The sequence below is a fragment of the Athene cunicularia genome (assembly GCF_003259725.1).
Source record: "Athene cunicularia isolate RWA chromosome 1 unlocalized genomic scaffold, athCun1 chr1_part2, whole genome shotgun sequence".
NCBI lineage: Eukaryota > Metazoa > Chordata > Aves > Strigiformes > Strigidae > Athene > Athene cunicularia.
This window is the reverse complement of record NW_020799092.1, coordinates 66,837,000-66,853,266: the sequence shown is the minus strand read 5'-3', so window position 1 is coordinate 66,853,266 and position 16,267 is coordinate 66,837,000. Positions and strand designations below refer to the sequence as shown.

The 16,267-nt window shown below is 37.3% G+C and overlaps 1 protein-coding gene across 10 annotated transcripts in view; it reads left to right on the top strand.

Moving 5' to 3' along the window:
- KIF21A (kinesin family member 21A) overlaps positions 1 to 16,267 on the top strand; it is an 82,921-nt gene that overhangs the window by 4,565 nt on the left and 62,089 nt on the right. For all 10 annotated transcript variants that reach the window (XM_026868541.1, XM_026868545.1, XM_026868544.1 and 7 more), the window contains exon 2: positions 15,234 to 15,456. In XM_026868541.1, the coding sequence (XP_026724342.1) occupies positions 15,234 to 15,456 (223 nt within the window). The remainder of the gene's footprint in view (positions 1 to 15,233; positions 15,457 to 16,267) is intronic.

Sequence of the window (16,267 nt, the reverse complement as noted above, 5' to 3'; positions counted from 1 at the left end):
CATTGTTATCATTGTTCTTTGCTTTGTCATTTTTTTCAGATTTACTAGTGAAATCAATTAAGTCATACAATTAAAATTTTCGGTAGCATGAGTTAGTAAAATATTAAAATTTAAAACAGTGTAGGGATTTTTCTCTTTAGCTTTGACTCTGCAATTGGAATAGCAGATTGTCTTGGAAGAATGATATCTCAGGTGGTTTTACTGTAGTCCTGTTATGTAAACAGTTTTACTGTACACTTAAATTTCTAAGGTAATTTGAAAGAGTTTGTTTTAAATAAGAATACTTACTTTGAAAGCATCTGTGCTGCTGCCAGTGCATGAGGGACTATGAACTCTTATGCAGACAAACCACAAATGATTTGCATTGATGATTTCTGACAGCAGCTGGGAAATGCCCGATTTAGAAGTATTATGTGCTAAGAAGAGCTGATTTAATTCAGTCAAGACAAAGAAATGGGTTTTGACCCTGAAGAAGCTTGTCAGGACAGACTTTTCTTTCTGTCCCCAAGGAGCTACAGCCGAGGGTTCAGCAGGCAGAAATGACCTCAGGATCAGGTGTTGCTGCTTTGTGTGTGCTGGAGCTGAGGGAGGCTGGCACAGCGGTGCCCAGGCCAGCCGCTGTGCACAGAAGGGGAGGATCATTCCAGAAACGGAGGCAGAGCCTCCAAAGCCTGTAATGCAAAATTGAGAGAACTGTTTTTAATTTGTGTGAGCTACCTTGCTGCATGATTTTTCCTTTTTTTCAATTTTGTTTGTTTGTTTGTTTTAAAGTGGCTTTGCATTAAGAGCTTTGGAGTTCTGGTTGGATTTGTAATCTAATCAGTGAACCTGAGCCCTAATAAAAAATTAAACCCACAGCTAGAACTGAAGCAGAATGTATTTAGCCTTGCTGTTATGCCAGGAGAGATACTAGTTTTTTTTTTTAAAGCAGATATAAGTAGCAAGAAAGTAGCTAGTTCTTTCTAGATTTAATTCACAGCGTGTATGTCATGATTTAACTATGTAGTTGACTTGTGAACCGGTGAATTTGCATTGTGGAGCATTACCAGGGTGCACTTATTTCATGGACATGCTCTTGTCCTGGAGCTAAAATTTTACTGAAATGGTATTACCAGTATTATTTTTATAGGTGGCAATTCCGGACGGTAAGTTTGCTAGTGCAGTGAGGTCTGCATGCTAGTAGCAATTAAACCAGGAGAATAATTGTATTTCCACAATGATTTCCACACTGAATTTGCTCAGCCTAGCCAACAAGGACTTTCTACATGTTAGAAAATCAGGCAGTCTTTTCTATATGTTATTAGAAGTCAAGAATATGAAATTGGCCTATACATTCCTGATGATGTAGCAGAGCATGCTGTTTCAATTTCTTAGGTTAAAATCTCTAGTGATATGTTGGATATTATAGTCAATAAATGATTTGGAAAGTTTTAACTGTTACTGGAAAACTAGTAGAAGTAATACTGAAATATCACATCTTTAACTTTAGTCAGGTAATAAGCACCAGTTGATCAGTTTTTAAATGTTTTCTTCAAGTTAAGTCATTCTCTAATATGTTTCTGCATCTTTACAAAGAGGATGTTCTTCTTCTATACTGACAGTGGGGAATTTTAATACCCTAGGCAATGTGGAAGAAGTCATAGTGGCTGTAGCTGATCACCCAATGTAGTTATCTTTTTTTTTCCCAAATCAAACAAATAAGAAGCTGAAATATTCCAATTATTCCTATATTTAGTAAAATATGAAAATATTTAGAAAAAGTTTCTGGTTTATCAGTCTGAAAGTTATTTTCCATGCAATATCCACATTTAGATACAGGTCTTAATTTTAATCAATTCCCAATTTTCTGCCAGAACTATTTTATTAAAAAAGCTTTTGATGATACTGGTTTCTTGCCTTTCTTCAGGGTAATACATCTGAATGTGTGCTACAAGTGTTTTCTTCTGTGAGAACTGAAGGTATATAAATGAAGTGAACTGGGTTTGTTTGAGAAGCTACTACCTTGCTCTTATGTAGTCCCATGTATTATATATATTGTATGGTCTTCTGAGTCCTTCTGCATGGCTTTCCTCAAACGAGGAAAAGGCTGAGGATGTGAAATGGTGGCAGCTCAGCCTTTGGTGCAGATATTGATGCAGTGGAAAGCTCTCTTCCTGCTAGCCTTGGGATGGGAATTTGTGTGTGGAAACTGGCTTTCCTGTGAAGTTCCAGTGGATTTTTTGCAGATTATGTTGAGCAAGACCCTGATAGTCTTCACAACAGTACCAACTACAGACTTGTTTCCCTAGGCAGCTGTGACTAGTCCCTTCTCACTTCTCTCTTTATTTAAGCTCCAGTTATTTCAGTTTTCCATTGGTATTTCCATATAAATGCTAAATATTTTCTCATTAACAAAAATAATTTGTTCTTTTTTTTTTTTCCCCTGTCTCTTCACCACATCTGAAAATCAGCCTGCAGTTAACAAAACAAGAGTATGGCCTATAGTTAATCAAGTTTTGCACCTGGTTAAAACTTCATGGGCATGGGGAATGTTGTTGGAATCTGTACCAAGAGGCTTGCAAACATCTCAACTGTTGGGGGATTGGAGAATGGGAAAGTGGTGGTGGTGGTGGAGGGGAAGTTTGGGAACTGTCAGTTTATATTTGCCTGGAATGCTTGCTTGCAACAAAAAAGCATCCCGCATAGGACTGAGCAATCATTTTGGAGCATGACTCAGTGTGGAAAAATGCTACCTACTGAATTTCTAGCATAGTTTCCTGAATTGTCTTGACTTTTAACTAACTTTTTAGAGGCCTTGTTTTAAAGCATCATCTGAAGTCAATGAAGAGCAGTAAGGTGGTCAAGTCTTCACAAGGCAGCTGAATACAGTGTCTCTGTATAGGAACAGAAGGATGGGAGAATTAATCTAATCTTTGATGCTGTTGCTAGATGTGCATGTTTTTTTCAGCCTTGCAAATAGGATGAATAGACATGAAGGAAAGAAAAATGAAAACTGACATTCAGACATATAAAAATGTGTAGCTGAACCAAGGACTGAAGAAGGTGGATAATATTGTTCCTTTCTGTTTTGCAAGTTTTAAAACAGATAGTACTAAATAAAGCAAGTGGGTGATTTTCCCTTACTGCACAGTTAGGATTTACCAGCTCAGAGCTTTCAGTCACTGCTTGAACAGTCTACCTTCTGTTTTGAAACAGAGCAACTTCTGTTCATTAGAAACAGTCAACAATAAACATGAAGAAATTTTCTGCAGTTTGCTTTGGAACTTGGTGGATTGGGTGTTATGGATACAACACACTCTCTCTTTTTTTTTTTTTTTTTTTTTTTTTTAAAATTTTTTGTTCCAAGAATGTTGCATTGAAAATTAACAGAGTGAAGGCAGTATTCAGAGCAGATTATTGAAACACTGTTTTTAGCTGTCTTGTCCCATTGTGAAGTGTCTGGTTGTTATTTTAGTAGTGTTAATCTATAAGCAGTCATTTCGGTAATGATTAATGACAACTTGTAGTTTTCCTTTAACTGATCTGATCCTCTTTTTCTTTTATTATATTATTTAACTGTATTTAACTTGAAGTGACTTGTAGCTTTAGCTATATTAGGTATGTTGGTAACTTTGTGTTTGTTTTGAGTTAAATTAAGTCGGTAAAATGTAATCCTTGGACCTGTGGCTCTAAGTGTAAAGCAACCAACTGCCCTAGATTTGAGAATACATTAACTGGAAAGATAAATTCTCTGTATGGAGGTGAAAAAAAATAAAAAAAAAATAAAAATTCAGAGCTGCAGTAGTCTTGGCTTGAATGTGTAGTGATTTCTGGACTACAGCTCTAAGGGCTGGGAGAATAAGTGTATATGTGTGGTTAGGTGGGTGTTTGTGAAAAGGGAAATCTGGGTAAAGGAGGAAATAATTAAGAATCCTCCTTTGCTGCAGACATAGGAAACCCTTTTAACTTTGTTTAATAATAAGAGTACCTCTTTTTTAAATTAAAGCTATTTTGAAGAAGTAGTGGACTTTTAGAATAGACATATGTATAACTGTTATGAGGAAGAAATTGGATGAAGCCTAGCATTGGCATGACACAGTTGTTTCATCTGGAAAATCTTGCATTACATCAGTTTTTCTCTCATATTCAGAAAAATTACTTTCCTGTGAATAAATATTGGTTTGCTTGCTTATTTCTGAATGTACTTGTGGCACTTTTTCTTGATTTCTCTAAAGGCACTGGTAACTTGGAATGTGAGGAAGTTCCTGAATGTATGTACTTACTTTTAAAATAATTTACCTAAATGCATTAAATTATTTTCTTTTAAAGTTTATTCCTTTGAATTTACAGGTAAAATCTATTTGTGGGAGCATGCAGAAATAGTGTCACTGCTCTGCAAATACAGGTGTCCCAACTTTTGAACCAGAAGCCACTGTCAGTTCTGTGTCTAATTGAAAATACTCTGTGGGCCTTATTAGTTCATTCATTGGTGTAGTAATGCTGTGACCAATGGTTTTTTTTGAAACTAGCTGTCTTGCTGTTTTTAGTAAAGTTTCACTCTGATAATTATACAGTAGTTACAAGTGTGCTTTATAGAAAGTTGACACCATCTACATTTGTGTTGAGTGGTGTACTTTTTATAGGCTTGGTCTGTTTGGATGTGTTGAGCTGTTTGGGCCCTGGCTTACAAGAGGTACCCCAATTACCCCAAAATCCCTGAACTCTAAATGTGGCTGAGTTCAGGTTTGCAGGTACTCAGACTGTGGTGTTGTGTGGTGGTTGGTTTGTTTGTTTTGTTGTGGTGGTGTCTTTTTTTTTTTTTATTCCTTCCCCTTTGTCCCCTTATACCTAAATTAATGTTATTCTGTAGCTTGGTTAAAGTAGGAGTGACTACAGTATTTTACTGGAGTTAGATAGTCTATACACCACATTACTTTTGATAGTATTGTTTATCTGAGCTGAATTCTTCAACTCTAAAATTTCTGGAAACAAAGTGCCTCTAAAATACTGGAAGCACTTGTTATCATGATTTGTTATGAGACTGCTAGACTGTGCACTCTTCAAGCTTTTCTTACACTCTTTGATTAAGTTTTTTCATGTTAAGTTACATATAATAACATTTGTTTAGCAGATTTAATCTCTGTTAAGCATTCAGTCATAGAGCAGAAAGATGCTACATAAAGTGTATTCCTTTTCCTGATACTGCCCTAATTACATAATTAATACCAGGCTCTGGGAAGCTTTACCGGCAGTGTGACTCAGCCACTCCTTACAGCTACATGCTTCAGAGTGGGAATGATGAGAGCTGCTAATTTACATGTTAAACTTTAATTTTGGAGGAAAAAACCCAACATAATCTGTAAAAGAAATACAGGGTGCTGTGCTCTTTCTTTTGTATATAGAATTGCTTTCATGCATTCTTATCCACAGAAAGATACACTTGATTTCCTAATTGGCCTTTTTGTGCAGTAGCTGCAGACATTGGTCTGGGGACACACCAAAAGACCTTGCTTTCCTCTTTCCTTTTGAATTTGTGTTAGGTAGTGTGGCTGTCAGGTGCTATCACCATATTTTTTTCATAATAATAATCTTTGCTAGTCTTCAGTATTGTCAGTGCTAGTGACTTGATGTTAAACGATGCCAATGAAATGAAGATGGTGTTTCATATTTCTATGCATGATCTTACCAGTCATAAAAGCTAAAATATAGTTTTAAATAGAAACCTTAAACTTAAAAGAAGCAAGTGCACTCCTGTGAGAGACAGATTTAATGTGCAGTTTAAGGCAGTCTTCCTGTCCTTGATTTGTTTTTGGGATATTGGGCTTGGTACATAAATATATCTGGAACACAACCATTAAATTGCAGGCTTCTAGTTGGTTGAACCCTCTGAGAAACTATAGTTTTGGTGACATGGAGCGGACATCCAAACTCAGAGCCGTAAATGGTTCAGCTTCCTTGTGGTAAATTTTTGGGTTATTTCCCTTGTTTCTACATTGCCTATGTTGGCTCTGAAGACATTTCTTTGATTTGACAGGTGTTTTGGAGATACGTTTCCCAGGCCACCTGGGGAAGGGACCTGCCCTTCATGCCTGAACCAGTTATTTGGAATGTCTTTGGTGTTCTACTGACTGTGGGGTGATGTCCAGAAGTGTAGTGTAAGCAGACTAACAAGCTGAAAATGTACACAGGGTTTTCTAAAAGACTGGAGGCTACTGCTCAAAATAAAATTTTAAATGAGCTAGCACCTTCTGGGGTTCGTTTTTGTCCCTTTTTTTAAAAGGTGAAAAAGATTCCCAGGGATTATACTTTCAGGGTTTATCCTTACAGGAGGAGTAGCCTGTGAGTGACCTGAATATTTCAGGGTATGTCCAAATATTTGGTACAATGTGGTGTCCAGGGGCTGAGCTAACGCTGACCACACTAGTAGTACAGCTGAGCAGTGTGTTCTGCTGTGTTGTAACAGCAGAGATACTTATGCTTCTTACTCTCTAAAATTACTTCTCCATGCTCCTTGATGAGGAGAGGCAGCCTCTCTAGGCTAGTTAGCTGTGTGGAGATCAGGTGTCTGTAGTTCAGCATTGGTCTGTGTTTGACCCATGATTGCTGGGACAAATGTGACTATCCTGTGAGTTTATTGAATGATACATATGTACCTGCATTCCTGTGTAGTATGAAATTAACTTTGAACTTCAGTTTTAGAAAGGCCTAACTCCTTGTTTCCTTTATCGGTAATGAGCCATAAATACTTCAGGTCTGAATTCATAAATTAAACTTTGTATTTGCTTAGATCTCATTTTCTCTAAGATACTGTGTTATTTCTTTTCTAGCTTTCTGAGAGTAGCGAGACATATAACACTAAATGTTTGCAAAAAACAAGACAAGCACCACAGTAGAATAATTTTTAAAAAATCTGTTTGCCTTTAGAAATGTCATTTCCAATATTGTTTTAGTTCTAATCAAATAGCAGTTGGATTTGGAGGTGTTCCAGTTCTGTGCTTGGCAGGCACGTGGAAGCTTATGGTAGTGCTGCTTTTCCATCACGGCTGACCTTGTCTTGAACTAGAAATAATCAAGGCCTGTACAAATCCTGCAACACAGTCTCCCCTTCTTTCTCTCAAAAGTCAAATTGTTCTCGAAAGCTGTGGATTTCTTTGCTCACTAGAGAGTAAATTAGTCCATGAGAAATCACAAGAAGGAGGTTTGGATTAAGGCATTAATTCATGTCATAATGAAAGCTGTTGGTGGTTTACTAGATCTACTGGAGGGTCTTTTAGCCCTTCTCTGGGAAGTGGGGATGGGGCAGGGGGCATGAAGGGCCATAGAAGGTCTGCGTGAGGGCAGGCTTGGGTCTTTCCCCTCCCTGGGTATTATTTTCTTGGCAAAAGCACAGGACTGTGCCTGTCAGTGTGAGGATGTGCCATCTGTGTTGCACAGCCTGCTATGCTGTTACAGAATTACACAAGAATTACTCTGAAATCGTACTGCTAAACTGTTTTCTGGCTAGCCATAGCAGCTGCCCAGAGATGCAGCTATTGTATGGTGCTTCAGGAACCAAGTGAAAGCAGTAGCCTGCAAAACCCCCTCAGCCTAGCACTGGCGAAAGTAATCCCGAGCATGAACAGTTAATGGGGTAGATGAGCTGATCAGACACAAGCTACTGAAAAGGGTAATTGTTTTATGAAATTAAATTTATGTTTAAAAAAAATAGCTGAAGAGGTAGAGGTTGAGTGTAGAGGAGGAGAACTGGACAAATCTAGTACAGCAGTGGTATATTTCCTCAATTTAATTTAATAATTCTTGTTTTCCCTTTGCTGCCTTGTCATTCTGTGCAAACTGGACATGATAATCTGCAGCACTGAAAGAAAATATTCTGTGTATTTTTGAGTGGGATTTTTTTCTTGCTTGCAGTAAAATAAGTTAGATATTAAAAAATGTGATACCTCAGAGTCCATTTGGTAATTTAGTGGCTGATTTGCTGGATTTTTACTATAAGATAAAGGCTTAATGGTCATATTTAATGGCTACACATGGATTTGAAGGGATGCTGATGCCTTTTTACTGGTATCTTAATAGGACTTTGGAGTAAAATCTGGACCATGTAGATCCCACTCTCACTTCTGCCATGGTCCTTAACACATTTTTATGTCCAAGAGCTATCCAGGAAGTTTTATTGCCAAACTTTCACTGAGATACCTACTACTTGATGTGCCTGAAATTTTCATGGTATTTAAAGACAAGCATTGGTACATATGCAAAACATCTGCTTCACTTGTGCTTACAAAGGGAGCTGGTGTAAGATTAGGCAGAGTAACACCTGGACTCTGCTTAGTTTCTGTGGGCTCTGGGCACACAAAACACCTGCTGGCAGTGCTGAACTCAGTCTAGACCATGGCGACCATGGCAACTTTAGAAAAACATTGATGGGAGCGGTGCCCAAATCTTACGTAAGGGTGATTGAGTTACAGTCACAGCAAGCCAGTGCTCCTTGCCCTGGCTGGGTCACTGGCGTGTACCTCTGTCTCTTGCAGGCAAAGAGGCTTCAGAGGGTGGGAAGTGACCCATGGTGGGGGGAAAGACTTGGCAACGTGCTGCATGGCCATTTGCTGCAGTTTGACTGTTGAGCAGTGTCTTGTGTAATCACTGTAACTTGCATACCTGTAATTGCATGTCCATTTTACATCTTAACTAGTGATTGTGTCATATGAAATTGTACCATTAACTGATACCACTGAATACTAATGATCAAGGCATCTGGAAACTGAGTAGTTTTTCTGCAGAAACAGCACTCTTACAAAGGTACACTGAATTTGTCTTACTCTTAATTTGATTTTGTTTATAAAGATGGCTTTTATTCCATTATTGATTCAATCATATAAGTACTTTATGAAGGCTTGTTTTTTCTTCTGTCATTGTAGGCATCTGAAACAAATGGATTCCACCCTGAAGGCTGTCAAGGGCTACTGATAGTACAGTATATTTGCTTGCTTGGAGACAACTTCCTAGCTGGCACATGTAAAGAAAAGCAGAAGACAAATGACTTGGACTTTACCTGTAGTTTACCATAAGAGTATAAGGGGTTATTTTGATTCAGCCTTGGGAAAGAGTACCACGTGGTATTATTTGGAGATATTGGGTTTGAATTTAATTTGTATTTTGTGTCATTCTGAAGTGGAGTTTAAAAAAAAAAAAATCATTGTGATAGTTCTTCAAAAGGAGTTGGGTTGGAAGGTTAAGTATTGGACTTGCAGTACTTATACACTTTGTATGAACTATGGGTATGTGCGTGTGTTTCTGGAGAAGAAAAGCAGGGTAAAAGCATACTAAAATATTTATCAGAAATTTCGTACTTGTTTCACTGCCCACCAAAAATAGCTCTGGAAATGCTGAGAAAAGCATTACAGAACTACATCTGTACTGAAGGTACTGCATGGTAACTCACCAAATATGAGCATTTTTTTTTTTACCTGCTGGTGTTCTCTAGTACCCCAGACTGTGTTGCCAGAGGTAGCAGAGGTGCAGGGGCCATTGTGCAGAGATGTGCTGGCAACAGAACAGAAACTCTTAATGGATGGTGATTGCCAGCACCATCTGGAAGGTTTGTTTCTGCATCCCTATTGCTGTGTTAACAAGAGGTAGGCCTGGTATTTTTCATATGCCAGCCTTTTTTGTATCCTTAAACCTCATTGAAAGGTAAAGAATTAAGATACTAATCAGCTAATTCAGATGAATGCATTCATGGTGCTGATAGTCATAAAAGCAAGCAAGCTTCCAATGTGTGCTAGCAAAAATACTGAGTTTATGCAGGCAGAAGTATTAGGTATTGTTTGGGATGAAATCTGTTTAGCTTTCTTTAATCCCTCCTTGTTGTGAAGGACTATGTTTAAAGGGAGTGTTTTGGTGAGTTTAAATGTGATGGAATAGATAGGAGAAAGAATTGTGATGTGGAAGTAAGGGCAGGAAGCTGTTTTCTTTTTTTTTTCTTGTTTTGGAGAGCTTTTGTTTGTTTGTTTCTCAGTTTATATTGCCTTCATTAAATGTGCTCTTGGATTTAATATTTCATATATACACATGTGAAACTTAACTGTGTGAAATTTAATAGGCTTATCACAGTAAGAGACGAGTATTGGAGTCTTGGATTTACAGATTAACTTGTTTCCTGCTCAGCACGTGGTTTGAATGGTGTTTGAATTTATGCTTTTCTGAGCAAGGTGAAAGAAGTCCTTTCCCCAGAGGAGAGTTTTAATGGAAAAGAACTTTACCTGGGATTTCATTGTAATCTTTTCTTATTTCCAACACACAGCTTCTGGCTAGATGTTGCTATCGGAAAGATTAATCTGTGATTATTTTTTTTCCTCCCTCTTTTTTTTTTTTTTTTTTTTTAATTAATTTGATGCTTTGCCCTTTAGAGGTCACTCTTAGAAGTTCTTGTTTGCTTATTGCTATTCTGTACAGGTGCTGAGAATGTATATGGTAAATGTTGTGATAATTACCTTTTGTTAGAGTAATAGTTGCAATACTTCACATGGAGACACAAAACAAAAAAAATCATTGATCTCATTTTTTGCTTATTACATGAAATGAGATTAAAGGATGGCTTGATCATAGATGTGTGGAGATTGCTGGGGAAAAATTGGATATTAAGGAGGTTCTTAAATGAATAGGCACAGAGATAAAACTGTTCAGTACCTGAAAGTAGATGTGTGTGATGTATATCTATCTATATCCTTTTATATATTTAAATCATTGGGACAATTTTCCATCCCTAGAAATAAACCAAGATAGGATGCTCTTCGTATTATGATATTATCTAGTTTAAAAGGGAATCAGTTCTGGGAAGTCTGATGTCTTACATAACACAGGGTAATGACCTGATTGCTGTAGTCCCTGAACTGTTTTATTTGAGCCTGTTCTAGCTGACAGTATTTTTAGCAGAGACACTGTGCATCTAATCTACTGAGAGATTAGTTCCAGTACAATACAGTGCATTACTGTGCCACCACTGGCTATTTTAGCCCTCCATAATTAGACAGTTTGTCCCAGTGTGCTGAGGCAGAATAGTTTTAGGGGATTAAGTTTCCTGTGTGTGGCCTGGAGGCTCTGCAAAGTATGTGTAAACAAAAGTTGGGAGTGTTCATGCTTTGGAGAGGAGGAGAGGGAAGGATGCAAGTCAAAACATTGTTTGTGAATTTGCCACATCTAAGGAGATGCGATTGGAAATAGGTAGAAACCACCTGATTGTATACAATTAAGAATAACCTGAGAAACAGGTGAGATGGGGCCACTTAAACAAAATGGGTGAAGTCAAACTGGTCCTAGAGAAAAATCCCAGCAGCAGACTGCCGAGGCTGGGAACTAGGCAAGGAGAGACGAGCAGAATGAACTCTTTCACATTGTAAAGCATGGGCGCTGCCAGCTTTGCTGACAGAAGTGACCACAGTAAGACATAAGTGGAAAAAGTTTGGATGCAAGCAGAAGGAAAAAAATCACTTTCCCAATTGATGTGTGTGGTGGAGGAGGAGGAAATGTTCCTATAGCCAGTGCTGGAACAGAATCTGACTGGCATGAGGACTATTACTTGCTGGACCACACATTCAGTGCAAATACTAAGACTCTGAGCCATAAGGTTCAGGTAATCCACTCGCACTGTTAGTTAATAAGTGGCCAGAAATCAGGCTGAAGATGAGACATTTGTTGCTTGCTCATTAAGGTCATTGCATTAGCTTGGTGCTAAACTTACCGAGAGAGCTATATAGATTTCAGAGGATTTAGACCTCAAATTGGGTGATGAGGATCTCTTGTCTGCACATCTTTTTTGGGGCAGATGTCTTTCAAACCTCACACAGCTGTGCGCTCTCTGGTTGCTAACTCCCAACTTCATGGCAGTGGGATATTGCATAAGAGCAATTATAAAATGAGAAGGGAGTCTGTCTTTGGGATGAAGCTTTCCTGATATGGTGAGTCTTGCTTTGTTTTCCCTTTGTGTTGCCTATGTGCTGGTGAAACACTACTTTTCCTCTTAACACTGCCTTCAGATTTAGTGGTAAGTCAGGGAGGAAGGACACCATCTCTGCTGGGTCTCTGGATGTTGTATTACAGCCCAGGGTAAGTGATTGAGCTGGTAACAAGATGCTAGTAGTGACACAGATTTTCGTCAGCTCAGCTGGTCTCTGGAATGGTGTCTTGCTGTGGCCAGATTATGGTCACAGGTAATGTGCTTGCAGCTTGCTGTTGTGCTGGGATTTATAGCAGCAGAGCACTTGGAGGTGCTGCCCAGCTGCAAGGCAAGGAGCTAGCTGGGAGGATTCTCATGGGAAGTCTCCACAGGCTGACATCGAAACTGCTCACTTTGCAGTCCTATCATCACTGTAATAATTAACACACAAACCATTGATACTTTAGGTATGCTGTTCCTCTTTGTGGTCACTGTGAACCTTTATTTAGTAGTAGGAAGAAGAAAATTATTCGGCACCTGTCATAATTGCATCAGTTCTTCAGTGCAGAGAATTAATTTTGAACTTTTTTTTTTTTTTAAAAAAAAGGTAGAATGTAAATATATGAAGAAAAGCTCTTTTTGGTCAACCTTCATTCTGCAAGTTAGTGCTAAAAGCCTTTCAGAACTGGGGGGAAGCCGGGTTTTCGGGACATATACAATGTTACTTGCTTTTTGAAAATGTGTTTTCCATCTTGATTTTTAGAAAAGATCTCTCTAGGCTTTCTTGTACTAGAAAACAATGCGAGAAGTACCTCTGGAGCTTTAGAAACCCTCAGAGTTTGTGCTTGTAAGAACAATTGATTGCCTTTGTGCTGTCTGCACTGGATTAGTGAAAGAATGAGAGTGCTTAGTCTGAAAAAGAAGCTTGTTCTATGACTGACTTCACGTCATTAAAATAAGGCAGTAAAATAACTTACTGAGTTGGCATTTTCTAAATATCAAATGTTATAGGCAGCGTGCTACAATGTTTTATTTGCTCAGCTTTCTGGTTGTGTAGAATGTTTTTAGGAAAGGCGTATGCTTAATTTCTCTCTGAAGGCTTTCCTCTACCTAGAAGTAAAAGCTATTTTATTGCAAAATGTTCATCAATTTAGAAGTAACTATTATGAGCTTCTGTACATATTTGTCAGGTTTTGTGTTTAGTGGACACAGATGCTAGTGGATGAAATTAGTTGTTGAGGAAGCTATGTAAATTGTGATTATTTATAGTATTCTTATTTAAAGGAAGAAATTTTAAAATAATGATTAAGTTATTAAAGAGAAAATCTGTGACCTATATTAAAACATTCCATGTCCTTAAATGAAATTCTATTTGTAGAATATTTATGCCTATTTTACACATCATAAAAATCTTTCCTTTAATGATATTTTTCAAAGCTTTGCTTAATTTCCACTCCACACTAGAGGGTATGCTGACAAGGGAGGTACCGTCTGATCATTAATGAACTTTCCATAAAGGAATTAATGTGCAGAAAACATTACAAATAAATCATAGTTATTCTCTAGGGTCACACAGTGGGATATAATGAAATCTTTAAAATAAAAATTGTGAAAAATACTGAGGGTGATGCACATCTCCAGTCTGCAATAGAAAGAAGATACATCACTCTCTGTGTGAGTGTTGTTGTTGTTTAGTGGTTTTTTTTTGTTGTTTTTTTTTTTACAGGATATTTCTAACTTGAACTAAAGTATATGTGTGCTGATATAACTTGAGTTTGCAGCAGTTCACTTGAGTTGGAGATAAGCGCTCTCTCCATCTGCAAGCATTGGCACAGTTGCAGTAGATCAGTAGGTAGCTTTGGGCCCTTATGTTTCCATTAGATTTTGGAACAAGTGTTTGGAGTCAAGTGTTTTGGCTTAATTTTCTCTGAAAGGGGTGTAATTTGTGCGCACGGAAACTGCTCTGTGATCCAAACCAACATGTGGTAAGTGATGATGTTGGGGAAATTGTCTTCAAGACAGCACAGCTACTGCAAACGAAACACTAATGTAGACATGACCCTTGAAACACAGAATATGAAACCAATATGTGCTTTTAAAGTATACTCTCTGTATACAGATGTTCAACTTTGACATTGTGTAACTGAAAGTATCCACACTAAAGGAAATACATGCACTTGAAGTTTGATTATAAATTGAGAATCTATATAAAATATTTCATGATTTTTTTGTATGTAGTTGTACTGCTGATGTTTTATCACCCTTGTATAAAACCTTATTTGTCCCCTATCTTTTAAACTGCACATGTGTTTTGTTTTTTATTTTTTTAATTTGGTGCTGTTTTGAGAACTTGGAAACATTTTTTTAAAAAAAGAAATTTTGTAAACAAATTATTAATTACAGCTAGAATAATACCTTATGTTGGCCAGAGTTTTTCTTCCTGGTAGTTAATTGTTAAACTAATTGAATCACAAACTTCCCCAGTCTTCTTTAGTCACGGAGCCAGTACATGAATGCAATTTTGACAAAATTTCATGAATATTAAGAATGCAAAGGAATTAATTAAATGATAGAATATAAGAAATCTGAGATGGTATCTGACAAACTACCTTGTAGAATAAAACTGAACAAACTAAAATAAAGGCTGCAATTGGTCTCAATGGGGAAATAATGAAGAATGATACACTCTTACCTTGAGAACTTGTTAGATGTGGATTCTTTTTCTTTCCTCCAATGGTATGCTGCTTCACTGAAACCAAACATTTATCACAGCCAGAACACTTCTCTGAAAGCTCCTTTCCTGTGAGAGAAAGAAGAAACGTGAGCCTTTCTGCTCTCATAGCAAGAAGGCTTTTAGATATGTAGGCTTTGGAGGTCCTTGCTCCCAAATTAGTACTTCTTGTCCTGCATTTTTTTTCATATTTCTGTTGCTATTTAAAAAAAAAAAAAAAAAAATCAGTTTTTACAATGCAAGCATGAAGAAGTCTAAAACTGGAAAACTTGATTTCAAAGTCTGAAGTGGATCATTCAGGTTACTCTTTAGTAATTCATAGCATACAGAAATATCCAGAGTTCTAGGCAGGTCATCAACTTGAAGTTGGTAGGTGAACCTTCAGGGAAGAAAGTAATATTTGCATGAACATTTGTATGAGTGGGGTTCTGATACAGTCAGTACTGTGGCTCAGATGCTTCTGGCTTAATGAAAAGTTCTCATTTTTCAGTCTGTAAATAATTATTTTCAGGTCTCTTATAACATTGTTCATATGCACCTCTTTCTGATGATGATAACTTCTAATATGTCTTTTGGTCTTTTCCAAAACAGAATTAGACCACAGCTAGCCAAAGAGAAGATTGAAGGATGCCATATTTGTACATCTGTCACACCTGGTGAACCTCAAGTGTTCTTGGGAAAAGATAAGGCCTTCACTTTTGATTACGTCTTTAACATTGACTCACAGCAAGAAGAGATCTATATACAGTGTATAGAAAAACTGATAGAAGGTTGCTTTGAAGGCTATAATGCCACTGTCTTTGCTTATGGCCAAGTAAGCTTTACAATTTTATTTTAAAATATTTATTTTGGAGTAAAGTATTCACAGTTTCTTGTAACTGATCTTTCTCTTAAATATCACAGTGAATGAACTTGTTTTTTACCATTCTGATTTTATTTTAAATGAGGTATCCTGTAGGAGACTATTTAGGAGTTTGTATAGATTCTGAGCAGAATGACAATTGCAAAACACACACACACACACACACACACACATATATATATAGGCATTAGGTCTGGATTAACAGTAATGCTGAAAATAACATGAGTCCATATAAGTCCTGAATTCACCCCAATGCAGCAATACAAATTGGAGACTTAATTAGTTGATCTATAGAGATAGGTTGTATTGAGATTCTTTTCTTAGCAATTATCCATCCCTCTCCATTTTCAGATGCTTTTGGAAAGAGGCACTTTTTAAAAAAAGGATCTTGGGGAACTTCAGGCCACATTGTTTGTTTGTGGAATCTGATCTCTACATTTTGCCCAAAGTTGAACTCTTCATAGAGAACATAACCTCTCAGTACACTGGGCACACATTTTACTACTTAAAGCTGAAATAACATTGAGCATAATATGGAGAATCTGTTATTGCCTTCTGAATAGGAATTGATTGCATAAAACTTGGTCTTGGATGCTGAATTTAACTACTGTTAAGTGTCATGTTTTAAGTTAGCTAGGTGAAGTTTAGTCCTAGTGAAACAAAGCAATCTGCAAATCCAGTTTAGTAGATAAAGTTCAGATGTGTGATGCTATATTTGTCTTAGACTTGACCCACTAATTAAGTGAAAACACAACACTACCTT